This window comes from Neofelis nebulosa, chromosome 12 (genome assembly GCF_028018385.1).
Source record: "Neofelis nebulosa isolate mNeoNeb1 chromosome 12, mNeoNeb1.pri, whole genome shotgun sequence".
NCBI classification, from domain to species: domain Eukaryota; kingdom Metazoa; phylum Chordata; class Mammalia; order Carnivora; family Felidae; genus Neofelis; species Neofelis nebulosa.
Genome location: NC_080793.1, coordinates 39,222,315 through 39,239,273, shown reverse-complemented (window position 1 = coordinate 39,239,273; position 16,959 = coordinate 39,222,315). Strand labels below are relative to the sequence as shown.

Here is a 16,959-nt window from a genome sequence, read left to right as displayed (position 1 = left end):
CATGATAAATCATCTTCATTACCCTACACTCCTCAAAGGCAGAGACCCAGCCTCATCCACGTCAGCTTTTCCAGTGCCAAGGCAGGGCCTGCACACAGGAGGTGCTCAATAATTGTTGAAAGGCTGAATGGACAAACAATGACAGGAACCATGGATGATGCTACTTCTGGGCCCCAGAAAGCAGGGTGATTCCTGCTTGATCCCAGAGTGGGTGGGGATGCCCCACCTCCACCCAGCTTCTCCGTCTGTCCCACTGAATCCCATCCCACAAGGCCATTTCCTGTCTCTGCGCCTTTTGTAAGAACTTTCTTCTCTGCATCTTCCTTCTGACTCTGGAATTCCTTCATGTAGAAGAGTTCTGGCACCAGAACAAAAAAAGAGGAATCCAATCCCTTACCTGCTTTCAATCTACATTAGGCATTTTCAAGGTAGGGGCTGATTTTGCCTCCAAGGGCAAGAACACTGATTCTTGGAAGGGGAAGACGAAAAAAAAATCTTACTCTTTTTTTGTATAAAGCACAGATATATATAAACCAATATATAGTATATCTGTGGTATTAAAATATCATGTGATTAAGAAAGAAAATGTCTAAAAGGCTTTTGAGGGGAGCAATAATGGAAAGAAATGGTTGAGAAACTCTGATCTACATGCTTGGACCTTGCTTTGTCTGGTCCAAGAACTAGCCAGAACTGAGGGAGAGTCTAGAGTCCTTCCCAGGGCATATCAAGGTATCCCCAGAGCTATTGTCCTTTCCCCCAAACCATCCCTTCCCTACCCTGTGCCTGAAAGTCCACCATTCAGTGTCTGGCATCCTTTAATCTCCTCCTGTTCCTACTGGGGCCATAGTTTGGCGCTTCCTCCGTCCTCCCCCAGGGTGGGTGCCCCAGCTCCTAACCCTGGAAGGAATTAGAGGCCTCCCAGCTCTATACTGCAGTCTTGGGCTGTAGCACAACCCTGGAGTTCCTGGAAGAATCCAGGAGGGAAGCCCAACCACAGGAGGCACCCAGGACACGGGGGTGCCGCTGTGGGACAAGGCTTTCTTTATTGGGGTGGGGATAGGGTCACAAGTCACCTTACTTAGAAGTGCTCCAGGTGGATGGAGTCACTTAAGGGTGGGACAGTCCGGACTGAAGGTCTGTTGGCAGGAGACACAGAGACAGGGGTGAGGGTCGTAGGTGGGTTTGACATGGTCTTGGGCAACACGGGTATTCTGCGGTCTTCATATTTCATGGAGTTCTCCAGTATCTGGGGCCTCCGTGGGATGCTGAAGCCAATGAAGACCAAGTAGACGATAGCACCTAAGTAGGCACCCAGGAGTGGTGCCACAACTGGCACCCACCACCAGTCCCTGGCCCTGCAGGCAAGAGACAGAGGGACCTGCTGAGAGGGCTGATGCCCGGGACAGCACCTGCATCCACTCAGGCTGAGACAGGGAGTAGGGGCTGAGAGTAGAGGAGTGACCCCTATTCTAGCCCAAAAATTGCCCCTGAGCCTGGGGCCCTGGTTAGCTTCAGCCTGATTCAGGGATTGAGCTGGTCTAGGACACGATTGACATTCAGTCCAGGAGCAGGATTTATATCAGTGCTGGTCTGGGGGAAAGCAGGGACCCACTCCTGTCTCCTCAGGCCACCGGGGACTTCTGCAGGACTGTGGAGCTTCTCACATCACCCCCCACCCCTCCACATGCAGGGAACCCATAGAAAACTGGCAGGGATGGGTTGGTGAGGGAAGTACCTGAAAACCTGTATACCCCAGCCAGCAATGAAAGTGAAGAAGCGGGGAGGCAGGTCTCGGGATGGGTTCATGGCATATCCTGTGTTCATGCCCAGGGATAATCCAATGACAACAATGAGGATGCCAATCACCAGGGCCTGTGTCCCTTGCAGTGCTGGATTGTTCTCCTTGTCCGTGATGGCGAAGAGACATAGCTGGAGTATCCCTGTCACTATTACCTGGTGAGCAGACACTGTGGCAGCCGCCTTGGGCCCTTAGCCAAGTCACAGAGCTTCAGCAACGCCCCCAGCCCCAACCCACTGGCAGAGACCCCACCCAGAGTTCTTATCCTTTCTATTGTGAGGGCTGCTTGCCAGCCCCCGCTTCCTTAGGTAAGGAGGACTTGAGGAGGGGAACTCATACGGGATCACTGACCTCATCCAGGAAGCCCCTCCACAATGTCATGTGCTCAGGAAGATAGGTAGCAAAAATGTCAGCGGTAGCTGTGGGACCAGTCACTGTCAGATGTCCACCCGAAAATTGGATAATGGCTGCTGTGGAGACACAGACTGAGTGTGAACCTGCCACCAGCTAAACTCTACTGGATTCCCAGGAATAAGACTGTAGGACGGAGGGGTGGGGAGCACCTCCAAGGCTTTCTCTCTAGACATTTCACAGGCCAAGACACTGGGTCTGTATCTGCCCATTTTTCAGAGGAGGAGGCTGAGGCCAGGGGTGGACAACTTAGGGCAAGACACTCACAGTAGAAGAGGCAGTAGATGGTGGCAGAAGCCAGGAAGGAACCCAGAAACTGACCCAGGATGTATACAGGAAACTTCTTCCAGGACATGCGGCCTAGCGCACAGTTGGTGAAGGTTAAGGCCGCATTCATGTGGGCCCCTGCGGGAAGGGGCAGAAATGTCAAAGGTGTGAGAGAAGAGAGAAACAATAACAACAAATAATACAAAAGCAGCAATAACAATAATAGTAACAGCTAGTATCTATGGAGTGTACTAATCTAATCCTCACAAGGACCCTACGAGGCAGGGACCTCCACCTCCATTTCACCATTAAGGAAAGTGAGAGAGAAGTTAAATAACTTGCCTAAGTTGACCCAGCTAGTAACAATGGGGGGTCCAGGGCTCTGAAGAGTCTGGGCAGAGAGGGTCAGAAGAAAGAGGTTTAGGGTATTCTCCCTCCTGTGGGCTGGTGAGGATGGGTTCCGGCTGACTTGGGGAAGGGGCTGGCTAGAGGAGGGCAGGAGCAGTATACAGGGGACACTGGCCTTGCTGATCAGATGGGGCCCAGGTTCACTCACCAGAGATGTTCCCTGCCATGTGCACTCCCATGGTGACTCCGAAGCCAAAACCCAAGTTGACACTGAGGTAGCTCCCAAATTTCTCTCCTAGAACCATATGGGCCACGGAGCCAAGGCCAAACACCTGCGAAGGAGTGCCTCTGAGGGGACCATCTGTCCAGAAGCCCCAACCTTACAGAAGGGCTCAGGCTCAGTTTGGGCTCCTCACCCCCATGCCCACTCCTTCCCTGACTCCCCTTTAAGACCTGACCAGTGAGAGTTGGGTGGGGCTGTAAAAGGACCTGGGAGGGCAGTGGCAATGTCAGGGGCTCTTAAGGATACACTCTGGCCCCTGGGCCCCCAGACCACCTGAAGTTCAAGGAAAGGGACAGGGCTTCGAGGAGGGCATGGCTGGTCTGGATTGAACCCCTCAGAGTATCTCACACTTCAACCTAATCTGAAGGAAGTTTCTTCAAGAGATTTCCATACTCCATGCCTGTTCTCTGCCAGGACCCCATCCCCTACACACACATCAGCCCTGGAAGCTAGTGGGTGAGGTTCTATTCCTCTTGCCTCCAGCAACATTTCCATTGCTCTCAGGTGTCATTTCTGAACTTCTTGCTCTTGCCCATCCGTAACTGCTGGATCACCTCAAAGGATAACCCCCTTAATTCCCCCCTTCACAAGGAGATTAGAGGCCTGAAGCTAGGCTCTCACTCAACCTCCTGAAGTTCCTACCAGAATCTATATCTGCCTTCCCCTTCAGCTCTGGTTCCCATGCCCAGCTTCTCTGTCCCTTTGCAGATACCTCCCTCTTGCCATGACTGGCTCCCACAGACTTGGGACTCTTCCTTCCTAAAAGTAAACCTTCCTGCCTCAGCCCAGCCTGTCTAGCTATGGACTCCTGGACACCCTGTCCCTGTGTGGACCAAGCTCTGGGAAAGGACCCATTGACTGGCTCCTTTATCCTTTCCCTTGCTCTCCCTCTTCAAACTGGCTCCTGCTTCCACATGTCACAGACATGTGGACAAAGCTCTCTCCGAGGACTCCCACCTCTTGATTTCTTAAAGATCCCTTCAGTCATTATCCTACTTGACTTTGCTAATTTTGACCCTCTTAACCATTCTGTGCATCTGGAAAGTCCCTCCTTTTTGGCTTCTACAACAATCCTCCCCTGCCCTCCCCTCTCCTCCCTTCTCCTCCCTTCTCCTCTCTTCTCCTCTCCTCCCCTCCCCTCCCCTCCCCTCTCCTCCCCTCTCCTCTCCTCTCCTCTCCTCTCCTCTCCTCTCCTCTCCTCTCTTACCTATACAGCCTCCCTCTCTATAGTTCCTTCCCACATTCGTCTTCTTTCATCTTCCTCGTGAATATGGATAACCCCAGGGCTCCATCCTTGGCCCCTTTCACGTCTCCTCAGTCACTCTTCCTGGGTCTTCTCACTAACTCTGTGGCTTCAGATATGCTTGATGCACTAAAACTCCTAAAACCTCCACCTAGCTAGGTCCTTATCTTCAAATACCCACTGGGAGTCTGGGTTTTTCAAAGGCATCTCAGGCTCTATGTTGAAAGCTCACCATCTCTCAGAAAATGTTATCCTCATCTTATGCTCCCCATCCCAGTCGGCCAAGCCAGAAACTTGGCAGTCACAAATGAGAGCTTCCTTTCTGTCATTCCCCACAACCAGTCAGCACTGCTTACATTCTATCCCAGTCTTATCCAGCGTCTTCCTTGCAGCCAGAGTGACCTTTCTAACAGACAAAATCTGATCATGTCTGCCCCTTGTTCAAACATTCACTGTCTCCCCTCCATTTCTAGGATAAAGTCCAAACTCAATAGGCCACCATTTAATACCCTGTATAAATTATCCCTTCTGCCTCTCACTTTCATATCTGCTCCAATGTTCTCTATTTTCACCAGTAGTGTTACTACTAAATAATAATCATGTATTGAGTACTTACTGTGTGTCAGGCACTTGTAAGCAAGTTATATCTGTCACCTCCTTTAACCCTTACACTAATTTATATGTTAGGTGCTCTTGTTTTCCCCATTTGACAGATTTTCACCCAAATCCTAGAGAAGTTGAGTGGCTTGTCCAAGGTACACGTTCTGCACAGAATGAGCCCGGATTTGAATCTAGTCAGTCAGCTGTGCCAAATAACCTCAAGACAAACAACCACATTGCTGTGTGCCTTGCTTTCTCTGCAATTTTGCATGTGCTCTTCCCTCTGCCTGAAATACCTGATCCCAGATTCTGAAAAATCAATACTGTACTTTAAAGTCACATTCAGGGGGCGCCTGAGTGGCTCAGTCGGTTAAGTGTCTGCCTTCAGCTCAGGTCATGATCTCATGGTTCACGAGTTTGAGCCCCGCGTCGGGCTCTGTGCTGAGAGCTCAGAGCCCGGAGCCCGCTTCAGATTCTGTGTCTCCCTCTGTCTGCCCCTCTGCTGCTTACACTCTGTCTCTCGCATTGTCTCAAAAGTAAATAAACATTAAAAAAAATAATAATAAAGTCACATTCAGATGGCACCTCCTTTGAAAATTCCGTGTATTTTAGATATGTTGTCTCTGAGGGACCTATAGCTATCCAGGCTGCTGGAAATGGGAATCTCGATCTGTGTCATCCAATATGATGACCACCAGCCACATATGGCTATTAAGTGCTTAGCATGTGGCTAGTTCAAATTGAGATCTGTTCTAAGTGTAAAGTGCACACCAGATTTCAAAGACTTATTAGGAAAAAGAGAATATAGAGTATCTTATTAATAATTTTATATCAGGGCTCCTGGGTGGCTCAGTTAGATGAGCATCTGACTTCGGCTCAGGTCATGATCTCACAGTTTCTTGAATTCAAGCGCCACTTCTGACTCACTGTTGTCAGTGCAGAGCATGCTTTGGATCCTCTGTCCCCCTCTCTCTGCCCCTCCCCTGCTTGCACCCTCACTCTCCTCAAAAATAAACGTTTAAAATTTTTTTTAAATGTTTTATTATTTATGTTTGAGAGAGAAAGAGTGAGCATGAGCAGGGGAGGGGAGGGGCAGAGAGAGAGGGAGACACAGAATCTGAAGCCGCTCCAGGCCCTGAGCTGTCAGCACAGAGCTTGACGTCGGCTCAAACTCACGAACCGCAAGATCATGACCTGAGCCGAAGTCACATGCTTAACTGACTGAGCCACCCAGGCGCCCCAAACATTTTTTTTTAATTATACTGATTACATGTTGAACTGGTAATATTTTGGATATATGGATTAAATACATTAATTATTCAAATTAATTTCACCTCTTGATTTTTACCTCTTTAATGTGGCTACTAGAAAATTTTAAATTACATATATGGCTCATATTATATTTCCCTTGCAGAATTGTGTTCTAGAGTTTTTGAAAAAGAAAACCTGGAGAATTGTGGACATGGAGGCTATAGTTGAAGCCATCAGGGAGGATGAAGGTGAGAGGTCAGTTGAGGGCTGAACCTAGAGCTGCACATGGGATGGCATTAGAAACCCCAGTTGGAACAGGTGTTGAAATGACAGAAGAACAAAGGGAGAATGTGCCCTAGACACCAGCGAGAAGCTGAGTTTCCCAAGGAGAGTGTGGTCCCCATGATCATATGCAGCCTCTGGGTCAAGTGCATGAAGACCTGAAAAGTATCCCTTTGGATGTGACAGTCCAACAGTCAGTAGTAATGTGGTGAGCACTGCCTCATTAGGCCATGGGAACAGAAACGGGGTCCCAGAGATTGAGAGGTGAGTGGGTGGTGAAGAAGAGTTGAAGGGTACCCATGTAGACATCTGTTTGAGAAACTGCCTGAGAAGGGAGAGAGGGAGAGCATGATAATTGAAGGGGCTCACGGAGGGGAAGAGAGAAATGTTTTGTGTTGTGCTGGTTTAGGGAGAGAGACTTCAGTATGTTAAAGATGAGAGAGGGAGACGCTGAAGATGGAAGGGAAGGAAAAGGATGGAGCAAAGTACCTGAGTAGACTGGAGGGTGAGACTGGTGCAGGACTGGAGGGCTCCACAAGGGTGGGGCCCACCCTTGTCAAGAGGGAGATATGTGGATTCACAGGTAAATGGAGTCTGGTGCTGCAGGGACAGGTGGGTGAGGAGCCGGACACAGGAAACCTGCCTGATGGTTTTCTCTGCCAAGCTACAAATCAGCCATTTGCTGATTTAAAAAAAAAAAAAAAAAAAAAAAAGATGGGGCGCCTGGGTGGCTCAGTCGGTTAAGCATCCGACTTCAGCTCACGTCACGATCTCGCGGTCCGTGAGTTCGAGCCCCGCGTCAGGCTCTGGGCTGACGGCTCAGAGCCTGGAGCCTGCTTCCGATTCTGTGTCTCCCTCTCTCTCTGCGCCTCCCCCGTTCATGCTCTGTCTCTCTCTGTCCCAAAAATAAATAAGCGTTAAAAAAAAATTTTTTTTTAAAAGAAAGAAAGAAAGAAAGAAAAGAAAAGAAAAAGGAAAAAGGCAGAGTACAAAGCAGCATTGGGAAAGTCTGAGAAAAAGTGAAATAGCCCAGGGGCGTCTGAGTGGCTCAGTCAGTTGAGTGTCCAATTCTTGATTTCAGCTCATGGTTTGTGAGTTCCAGTGCCACATCAGGCTCCACGCTGACAGTGCAGAGCCTGCTTGGGATTCCCTGGCTCTCTACCCCTCCCCCACTTGTGCATGCGCTCGTGCCCTGCCCCCTCTCAATTTAAATAAGTAAACTTAAAAAAAAAATGAAGGGGCGCCTGGGTGGCTCAGTCGGTTGAGCGTCCGACTTCGGCTCAGGTCATGATCTCACAGTCCGTGGGTTTGAGCCCCGCGTCGGGCTCTGTGCTGACCGCTCAGAGCCTGGAGCCTGTTTCAGATTCTGTGTCTCCCTCTCTCTCTGCCCCTCCCCCACTTGCACTCTGTCTCAAAAATAAACATTTAAAAAAAATAAAAATAAAAAAAAAAAATAAAAAAAAATGAAATATCCTGGATAGGGTAGGGAAAAGGCAGTTGAGCAGGGCCACGTGGGTCCCTCAAGAGCTCCATGACAGGTGCAAGGGAGCCCAGGAGCAGGCTGACTTAGGACAAGGGTAGGATGAGGCAGGAGAGGACAGGAACACATGGGGCGGGGGGGGGGGGGGGGGGGGGCGGGGGGAGTGAGGCCAGGACAGGCTGACAGGCTTGAGGAAGGTCAGGAGGTACATGGACTGGAGCAGGCATGAAGAGTCTGAAAACTGAGGGTCCGCATTTCCAAGTAGGAGCTCAAAACCATTTGCTAAAAATAATGAATGAGTGAATAAACTCCACATGATCTCCTGCATCAGGGTTTTCAATTGGCAGTCCATGGGCCAGTCCATCCGGACACATGTTTTGTTTGGGTGATCTGGGTTTGACGACCAGAGGTTTCAGCCTCCCTTGACAAATCAGAAGCTCTGGCAGCTCTGGCCTTCATCCCGCCCTGCGTGCCAGCAGTCAGCTAGAATAGTAGCAGCCACGCCTTTGCACAGGTCAGCACTCTGCACTTAGCCCCAGTTCCTGCCACTGTGTGTTGATTCTCTGGCCCCCATAGCATGTAAGTTTGCAACTCCTGCCTTATGGCTCATATCAAGAGCTGTTTTTCCAGGGCCCTAATGGCCCAGCCCCTCTTCTCCCTGGTCAGTGAATGTAGCCCAGCCCCGTTCAAGGCCAGCCTTGAGCACAACATCCCCAGAGGCTGTAGAGTGGAACTGAGTGGAATGGTCCACCTCCCTCATCCTGGCTGCAGTAAATGGGGCCCAAGGTCATACTAGCTTTTCTGGCAAAACTTTTGCCCTGATGACTCACTGAGCTTCTGATAACTGAAAAAGCTTCCCCACTTCTTGGCACAGGCCCAACAACTGAAAATAAGAACACAATGTCCTATATGAGCTTAAACCTCACAGAGTTCTTTTATAAACGTTATTTCCCTTCAATCCTCACAGCTAATCTGCCTGGCAAATGTTTTGGCTCCCATTCTACAGATGGGGAAACTGAGGCCCAGAGACTACCAAAAGCCCAAAAGTGAGGGCCTTACCTCAGCTGGAGGGAATTAACAAACCAGGGTGTTAGAAATCCTGCTGTAGTAAGTTAAGGAACAGAGAGTAAATAGAGATTAAGGGTCACACTGTGATATTAGGTTGCATTGGATTTAATCCTAACTTAAAATGTGACTTTGGACAAATAATTTAGTCTCAGAGCCTCAGTTTTCCCATCTGTTAAATGGAGATAATAATAGAACTTCCCTCACAGGGTTGCTGTGAGGATTTGAGAAGATACAGTATGTAAGGGGCTTGGCATCATCATGCCTGGCATGCAGTAGGTACTCAATAATAATCTTAATAAAGGGAAGACAAGCAGGGGCACAGGAAGGCATTGGTGCATGTGAGTGGTGCCTGCTTCTCCTAAGAGCTCTCTGAGGAGGCACCCTCCTACCTCCATGGTTCCAAGGTTTAACAACCCTCATGAGGCTGGAATGTTTTGTCATGAATAGATGACTTTGTCCTGGATTAAGGCTGGACACCGTCCAGCTGCTGTCTTCGCAGCTCAGAAGTCAAAGCAGGAGGGCAGGTAACAGGGAAAGGGAAGAGGACAGGAGACAGGGAGAGGAGAGCAGTTGAGAACACTTATCGTGACAAGAGACTAATACATATGTCCTACATGTGTACTGGGTATCTGCCACCTCAATGTTAGTGTCACATTTACCAACAAGGAAGCTAAATTTCTAAACAGTCAAGATACTTGTAGAAGACCACACAGCTAGAAGATAGCAGAGCCAGGACTCAAACAGCTCCACAGCCCATAAAGGTCCGATTCAACACACATACTAACTGAGAAGACAGACTTAGCCGTGGAGAGGCCTGCCCAGGGCCAGCTGGTGACTCAGTGACAGAATCAGGATTCTTATGTCTAGAGGCTCCTGTGCTCCATGGGCCACACCATCTCCTACACTGGCTCAACGCACACACACTCATAGCCACACAACCAGTTGTACTCATACTCACATGCACACACTCAGGGACACTCTCTCTCACCCCCACTTCCTCTGACATGCTCCTGACTGCCTTTGCTTTCCTTCCCAGAGCCACCCCTTCTTTTCATGAACGTGGGCCTGCCATAAAGTCCAGACAGGCATGGCTACAGCTTCAGGGAAGAGGCTGTCTGCTGTAGATGGTAGAGCTGAAGCAGGTGGAGAGAGGGGGTTTCTAAGAAACCTCACATCTCACCTACAAGTCTGGTTTCTGTCCCATCATCTACTCAAAGAGCCCTTGTCAAGGTCCCTAGTGACCTCCCAGTTACCAATCCCTATAAACCCTTATCAGTGGTGACTTTCTCTGGCCCGTATGTAGGCCTCCCACTGCTGACCACCCACTCCTGTGGACCCTACCTTCCCCCCTTGTCCTCTCACCTCTCTGGCCACTCCTCCTCAGGCTTCTTTGTGAAATGCTCCTCTTCAGGTTTCTGTCCTCAACTTATCTTTTTTTTTTCCCTCTTTCTATACACTGTCACTGGACAGTTCTATAAACACCATGCATATTCTGATCAGCTCTAACTCCTTACTTCCAGCTCAAGTCCCTCTTTTGAGCTCTAGACCTCTATATCCAACCACCCCCCAGATGTCTCCACAGGCACCTCACCTGATCACACCCAAACTGACCTCACTTTTGGCCCTGTAGCAGGCTCCGGACTCCAGAATGATCCTCCTTGGCATTTACCCCTCATCTGCTACTTGGAAAATCTCAATTCTTTCTCAGCTCCCTCAATGTGTGCTTTCTTCTCCATCCCTGGACTGGTCACCACCATTTCTCTATCCAAGGTCAATAGCCTCCTAACTGCTTCCCCTCCCACCAGCTTTGCCCATTCTGCTGAGACTCCACACTGCACACCGAACCATCTTCTAAAATCTAAATCTGAACACATCACAACCCTGCCTGAGAACCTTCCGTGTATCCTCACTGCCCTCAGCATTAATTCTCAAAGCATGACCCTCGATAACACTTCTCTCCAATCTCTGTACTCCTTGTTTCCCTTCTTCCCGTTTCCAGCCATGCCCCCTGATACCTGCTCCCCCAGCCCATAGTTTTGTTCTGCCCTCACATACTTTGATCCCTTTCTTTCCCAAAAAGATGGTGAGAAAGACAGAGCTCCTCCTAACTTTCCTATCCTTCTTTAGCTCCCAGCTCCAAGACTGAATAATGGACAATGTGACCCAGGGGTCAGTGGTGGGAGGGGGCTTGGATTGCCTCCACTGAACCTCACCCTCCTGAGGTCCTGGGGCTCACGTCCCTTCCTCAGAGCCCACCCACCCTGTGCCACCCACCCACTCACCATCATGACATATGTGCTCATGAACTCCGCCAGGAACTCTCGCACCATCTCCTTTTGCATTATTGCTTGCATCTTTGTTACCACAGGTGACGAGACCATCTTGGAGTTGCGGGTAGACCTGGAGCAGCAGCCCAAGCCCGTGGGTAGGAAAGAGGCCCAAGTGCACTCACAGCCCATGGGCCCTTCAACTCATAGCTGAGTTAATGGGTAACCCAGAGGTTACCCACACACACCTCCTCTTGCCCTGGTCAGCTGGTACAGCTGGGATCAGAGACAAATGAGAGCCACAGGGATGTAGCCTGGGAAGGGTGCACCAATGAGGCCATTTTGCAAAGAGGGCAGTGGGGAGCCAAAAAGTGTCATCTGTGGTGCCAGTGAGTCTCAGAGGAGAAGCAGATGGGAGAGAGCAGGCAGAAAAGTCGAGCTCAGCTGTCCATCTATCTGTCTACCTGCCTATCTGCAGGAGCCAAAGCTCTGGGAACACAGGCCAGGCATCAGGCAGGACCTGTCAATAGGGAGATACTCCACAAACAACACACGGTGTAGCAAAGTCTGCTCAGGGTGCTATAAACAGCCCTGAGGCCTGAAACGTACATTAGGTTCTGCCAGAGGTGAAAGTATCTGCAAAGTGCACCGGGCCTTTGCAATGGGCTCAACACAATCAGACGTCTGTGAGTGAATGAATGAATGAATGAATGAACAAATGAAAGAGAGGAGAGAGGAAAGGAGGGACCGGATCTTCTCCCCTGTGGTATGTTCAGTGCCTAGCACAGTGCCAAATGCAGAGCAGTTGTGCAATATATATTGTCAAATGAATGACAACTGAGGAATCCATCTGTCTTACTCTCCACTAGATCCTCAGAACTTCCTACAAGGCCTGGCACATGGTAGATACTTAATAAATATTTGTTTAATAAATGCATGGTTGGATGGATAGATAGACAAAAAAGTGAGTTACAGGCCCCATTATCTGTTGGAGGTGGGATAGAGACCTCTGGTTTGGGGAAGGAGATGGAGTCTAGAGGCTAAAGAAGAAGAGGAGGGGTACAGATACCTTTAAGTGTGGCCTTAGTGCTTGTTCAGACTGGTGCCCCTCCCCATGCTGAATGCCTGAAGCTGACACCAGCCCCTCAGCTACCTCATCTTGCTAGGGATAGCAACATCACCCCCTACTCCTCCCCGGGCTTCCTGAAATTTCCCTGGCCTCACAGCAGCACAGATTAAGTAGAGGGAGTAAGAAATGTAAGTCAGGCATGAATAAAACAACTTCCACTTTTATGGCTGAGACCCTATGTTCAATCTCACCCACCCCAGTCCTTGTTCTGTCCTTACTCCAGGGAAATAAATCAAGGGCTGAGTATATGGAGGGAGATAGAGAGTTGCATGGACAATTTACTGGCTCCATCCAACTCCAGCTTCCATGCAGCATCATTTGGGGGTCTCCTTGCCCCTATAACCAGCCAGGCAGGGACCCAAGAGGGTCCTGGGAAAGTACCACAAAGGTAGTGGAGAAGTGACAGAGCAGGAAGCCAAGGACACCAAGAGAATTTTAGAACCCTGGCCCCATCCTCCCCACCACATGGCAGGCAGGACACAGTAAGCAATAAATAAATAACCACCAACCAGCTACTGACCTAGAAATCTACCAAATGCCTGCTATGTTCAAGCATTGTAGTAAAGAACATTATCATGATCCCTGCTCTCAGGAAGAAAAACAATTAAGTAATTGCTATAAAGTGTGAGGACTGTTGCCACAGGTGAAGGGGGGCACTACTGGATTGCAGAGAGGAAGCAAACAACCTAGAGGTGGGGGTAGGAGGGTTTCCCACAGGAAAGGAAACAGGTCAAAAATGGAAGGCTGGCCAGATGAAGGAGCATCAGGGGAGGCAGGGGAAAGTTCAAGGCATCAGAATAGCATGGCAGAGGCTTGCAGCAAAGGACTGTGTGATGTAGAGAGGAACTCCCCAAGAATGAGCTGGCCAGAGAGAGGAGAGAAAGTGGCATGAGGTGGGTAGAGATGGCAGAAGGCCTAATGGTCCGTGTTAGGGGGTGTGAACTCGACCCAGAGAGCCATGGGGTTTGGTGGAAGATTTAAGCAGGAGCACTGCCTCCTCTATGGAGGCTGGGATGAGGGAGCAGGAGTGGGAGTGTGGTGAGCAATCAGGAAGCTTCTGCCACAGACAGCCTGAGCAGAGATGGCAGCCTGAGCCAAGAAGGTGCCATGGAGATTAGAAAACAGTGAAAATGACACACTTAGGGTTTAACTGAAGAGGAGAATGGAGAGAGAAGAGATGACCTTCGGGTTTAGGAAGAGCAGCAGAGTGACAAGCGAGGTGCAGGAGAGAAGCTGCAGCCTTAGGCAGGAGTATGAGGAGTCTGTTCCGGCCATGTTAACTTTGAAGAGCCTGCTAGACATTTAGGCAGAAATGGCCTATAAGGAGGCAGCTGGTCATGTAGTCTTGTTTAGAGATACACATCCAGAGGCCACCAAATCATCTGATCCCTGGCCATAGATGAGGCCAAGGAGAGGATAGAGAATGAGAAAAGGGCATCTGAGAAAAGTGGCCTACAAACTGAGAAGCTAACGGCAAACCAGATAATTACCCATGTGATATCTGCTAACCGAGGTGCTAAATAGCTAATAAATTCACCAACCAACCCTTCAACTTACTAATTAATCTAGCAGCTTAGCCAACTAACTGTCCTGTTCACCAGCTCATTTAATTATCTAATCAACCAAACACATAAACCAGCCAGGCCTCAGCGGTACAGAATACAAACCCAGTCTCCAACCTTGGATCACTCCATCTAATGGTTCTGATGGATAAGGGATAACAGCAGCACCATCAGAGGCCCAGGGTGGGAGAGGTGAGGCCTGCAGACACTTTTGAGGAGTGGACAGGGTGGGGCCTAAAGTGCCTGTGAGGGAGTAGAGTAGTGGTAGAAAGAATGGTGGGAGTGAGAACATTCTAGATATTTTAGGAGATGGGACTAGATGTGAGATATGGGGGAGACAGAAGTGTCAAGGACAAACAAGGTCTTGACTTCTGGCTTAAGCAATAGAGAAGGGGATCCTTGGCTGAGTTGAGACCACAGGAGGAGTCAGCTTGGGATATGGAGGTTGTTTTCAACTGGGACTGAGTTGCCTGTGGAACTCACTTGGAAACAGTATCTGAAGCCCCAGAGAGAACCCAGCACAAAGGGGAGCCATTCATTCTCTCTATCCAAGGGTGCACAAATATCCCTGCTCCTGTGCTGGCAGGCAGTGATGAAATGTAATAAGCAAGTACATTTGTGTGTCAGGAGGTAGTATGGCCTATGGGGATAAACAGAGCAAGGGAAAGGGGGTGGGGTATGATTTTAAATAGGGCAGTTGGGGTAAGCCTCACTGAGAAGGTAGCAGACATGAGGAGGTGAGGGAAGAGCATTTCAGGCAAAGGGGAAATCCCAGAAGGACTCTGAGCATGTTTAAAGGAAAGGAAAGGAGGTCATTGTGACTGGGGTTGGGGAGAGCAGGGATGGAGTGGGGGAAGGTCAGAGAGGAAACTGGGAATAGGTAGGCAGGGCCTTGGCCATTGCAAGGGCTTTGGTTTTTATTGTACTCTAAAGATCTGAGCCTGTGAGGGTGAGAGGCAGTGAGTTCAGTTCAGTTGAGCACCACCTACATAAAGGCAGTTGGAACCCCCTCACCAGCCCCTTGACCCTCACCCAGGTCTTTCTGAGCCTCCCTCACTCAAGGGCCCAGCCCAGGGTCCGGCTGGGAGAGGTCTTTCTTCTGAGACTCCTGACCCGGGGTCGGGGGGGGGGGGGGGGGGGGGGAATGGGGGATGGGTAGGAGTTGGGGGAAGGAGGGGTCAGCTGCCATGAGGGAGAGGCTGGGAGTAGGGCAGGAAGGGCACAGGGATGTACTGGGAGGGTGGGGGATGGGTGGCTGGAGGAGGAGAATGGGTGGAGTGCTTACCGCCTCTTCCTATCTGATTCAGCCATGTTCTGTCTTTGAGATTTTTAGATGCTGTGGAGCCAAAGAGAGGTCATTAGGACTGGGGTGTGGGGGCACAGAACTTGGCCCCACATTCTCATCAGACCTCAGCCTCCTAGGGGAGAAGCCACAGGGACAGGTCCTGCCGGTTCCAATCTCTCAACTCAGCCAAGCTGACAAAGAGAAGTGTGGACGTGCCTTAGCCAATGGGGAAAGGCCCTGCAGTCCCACCCCTTCTACCCATGCTGGCCTCGGGACCCCTGGACTAGGCCCTTCCTGGGTCCTCCTGACTTTCTCCACTGTCCAAAGTGGAGATGCCCACAGCCTCCCCTCAGTGGCTCCACCCTCACATATGTGGGTATTATTGCTTTTAGTCTAACCTCTTGCTGCTGACTTAAATTCCGATTTTCCAGGGACTTTTCCTTTTACATACACACACACACACACACACACACACAATATGAGGTCCTAAGAATTCATTTAGTCCATTCTTCTAACTCAGAACCAAGTCTACCCTCTTACCTTTCCTGAAAATTCCCCTGTGTATTCCCATTTTCCACCCGAATGACCACACAAACGTAACCCTTGAGTTTCCCCATCCTGGAAGTCCCCCTGTTCTCTAGCCAAATTCCCTCTAGCAGTTGCACAAGTTGACATCCCTAGCCCTGACACCCTCCAGCCCCAGCCCCAGCTTCTCAAGAGGGAACTCCAAGGGGAGAAACCACTCCAGCAAAGCCAGCAATCAAGCCGTATCTCTGATATTCTCCCTTCTGCTTTGGTCCAGTGTTTGCTTTCCATGGTCTCCTTATCCTCCAGCCAGCACTCCATTGACAGCCCAGCCCTACATACCCTCCCAACCTCTGCTGCGCTGCTGGTTCTCCCAACAGTCAATTTACAAGTAAGGAAGCTAAAGCCCAGAAAGAGTGTGTGACATGCCTATGTCACACAGCAACTCAGGACTAAACCAGAACAAACATCCTGGCTTTCAACTCCCAGCTGGAGTTGCTTCCCCCAGACAGTCCCATGGTCACCTCCTCCCCATACAGTCCCCAGGAAGTGGCACTCTGAGACCTGGGCCCCAGGGAAGGCCCCTGTCCCAGTCCTGCTTGGAGCCCGACTCACTCTGCTAAAGCGTCCACATTGGGGGCTTCTTGGTTATAGCAAGCTTTGGTCTTATTTCTCCATGACTGTCCCAGGCTCTGGCTGCACCCGCAGCTGGGGCTCCACTGCCCTGTGTCCAAAGTCTAGAGCCCGCCTCTCAGCCCTCCTTAGGTGACCCCACGTACTGCTTTGCTCTGCTCCTCCAGGGGAGAAGTCAGTGGGGCAGGGGTTTGGCCCAAACCACTTGGGCCAAGTCCAGACACACTGCCCAAAATAGCATCCCTTCTCCGGCCAGCGGCGCCACAGAGACCAGGTTCTGAGGCAGCCTTTGTGAGGTCAGAGGTGGAGCTCAGAGAGGGTCCCAGAGGAAGGCCCTGCCCTCCAAGCCAGGTGTCCAGCCCAAAGTTGGAGGAAGCCCTTCAGGGCCCCAGACTTGGGGGAGGCTCCAGAGGCTCCAGAAGCCCTGGTTCTGGGAAGAGCTGTGCAGACTGGGGAACAGAGATGGAAATATCTGAAAATCAACAGCTAGATGGAGTGGTTTTGGAGAAGACCCTGGTTCAGTCCTC

At 50.3% G+C, this 16,959-nt stretch overlaps 1 protein-coding gene across 7 annotated transcripts; it reads right to left on the bottom strand.

The window, feature by feature from the left end:
• Positions 1-1,018: 1,018 nt before the first annotated feature.
• AQP7 (aquaporin 7) lies at positions 1,019-16,692 on the bottom strand. Of its 7 annotated transcripts, none has more exons than XM_058695113.1 (8): positions 16,579-16,692; positions 15,275-15,325; positions 11,314-11,431; positions 3,033-3,156; positions 2,477-2,614; positions 2,150-2,268; positions 1,736-1,953; positions 1,019-1,355 (listed from the first exon to the last, which is right to left on the bottom strand). In XM_058695113.1, the coding sequence occupies exons 2-8, from the start codon at positions 15,298-15,300 to the stop codon at positions 1,079-1,081; spliced, it is 1,020 nt and encodes a 339-aa protein (XP_058551096.1). In that variant the 5' UTR covers positions 15,301-15,325; positions 16,579-16,692; the 3' UTR covers positions 1,019-1,078. The 7 variants fall into 7 exon arrangements, with proteins under 7 accessions (XP_058551096.1, XP_058551095.1, XP_058551097.1 ...); XM_058695112.1 differs by having other exon boundaries at positions 16,415-16,658; XM_058695114.1 differs by having other exon boundaries at positions 2,150-2,265; positions 16,415-16,658.
• Positions 16,693-16,959: the final 267 nt, after the last annotated feature.

Coding starts and splice junctions, on each gene's coding strand:
- AQP7 (XM_058695113.1), bottom strand. CDS start 15,300: ATGGCTGAATCAGATAGGAAGAGGCG. Junction 3,157..11,313: donor TGAGCACATATGTCATGATG/GTGAGTGGGTGG, acceptor ACTCCTTCGCAG/GTGTTTGGCCTTGGCTCCGT. Junction 1,356..1,735: donor TGGGGTATACAGGTTTTCAG/GTACTTCCCTCA, acceptor TCTTGCCTGCAG/GGCCAGGGACTGGTGGTGGG.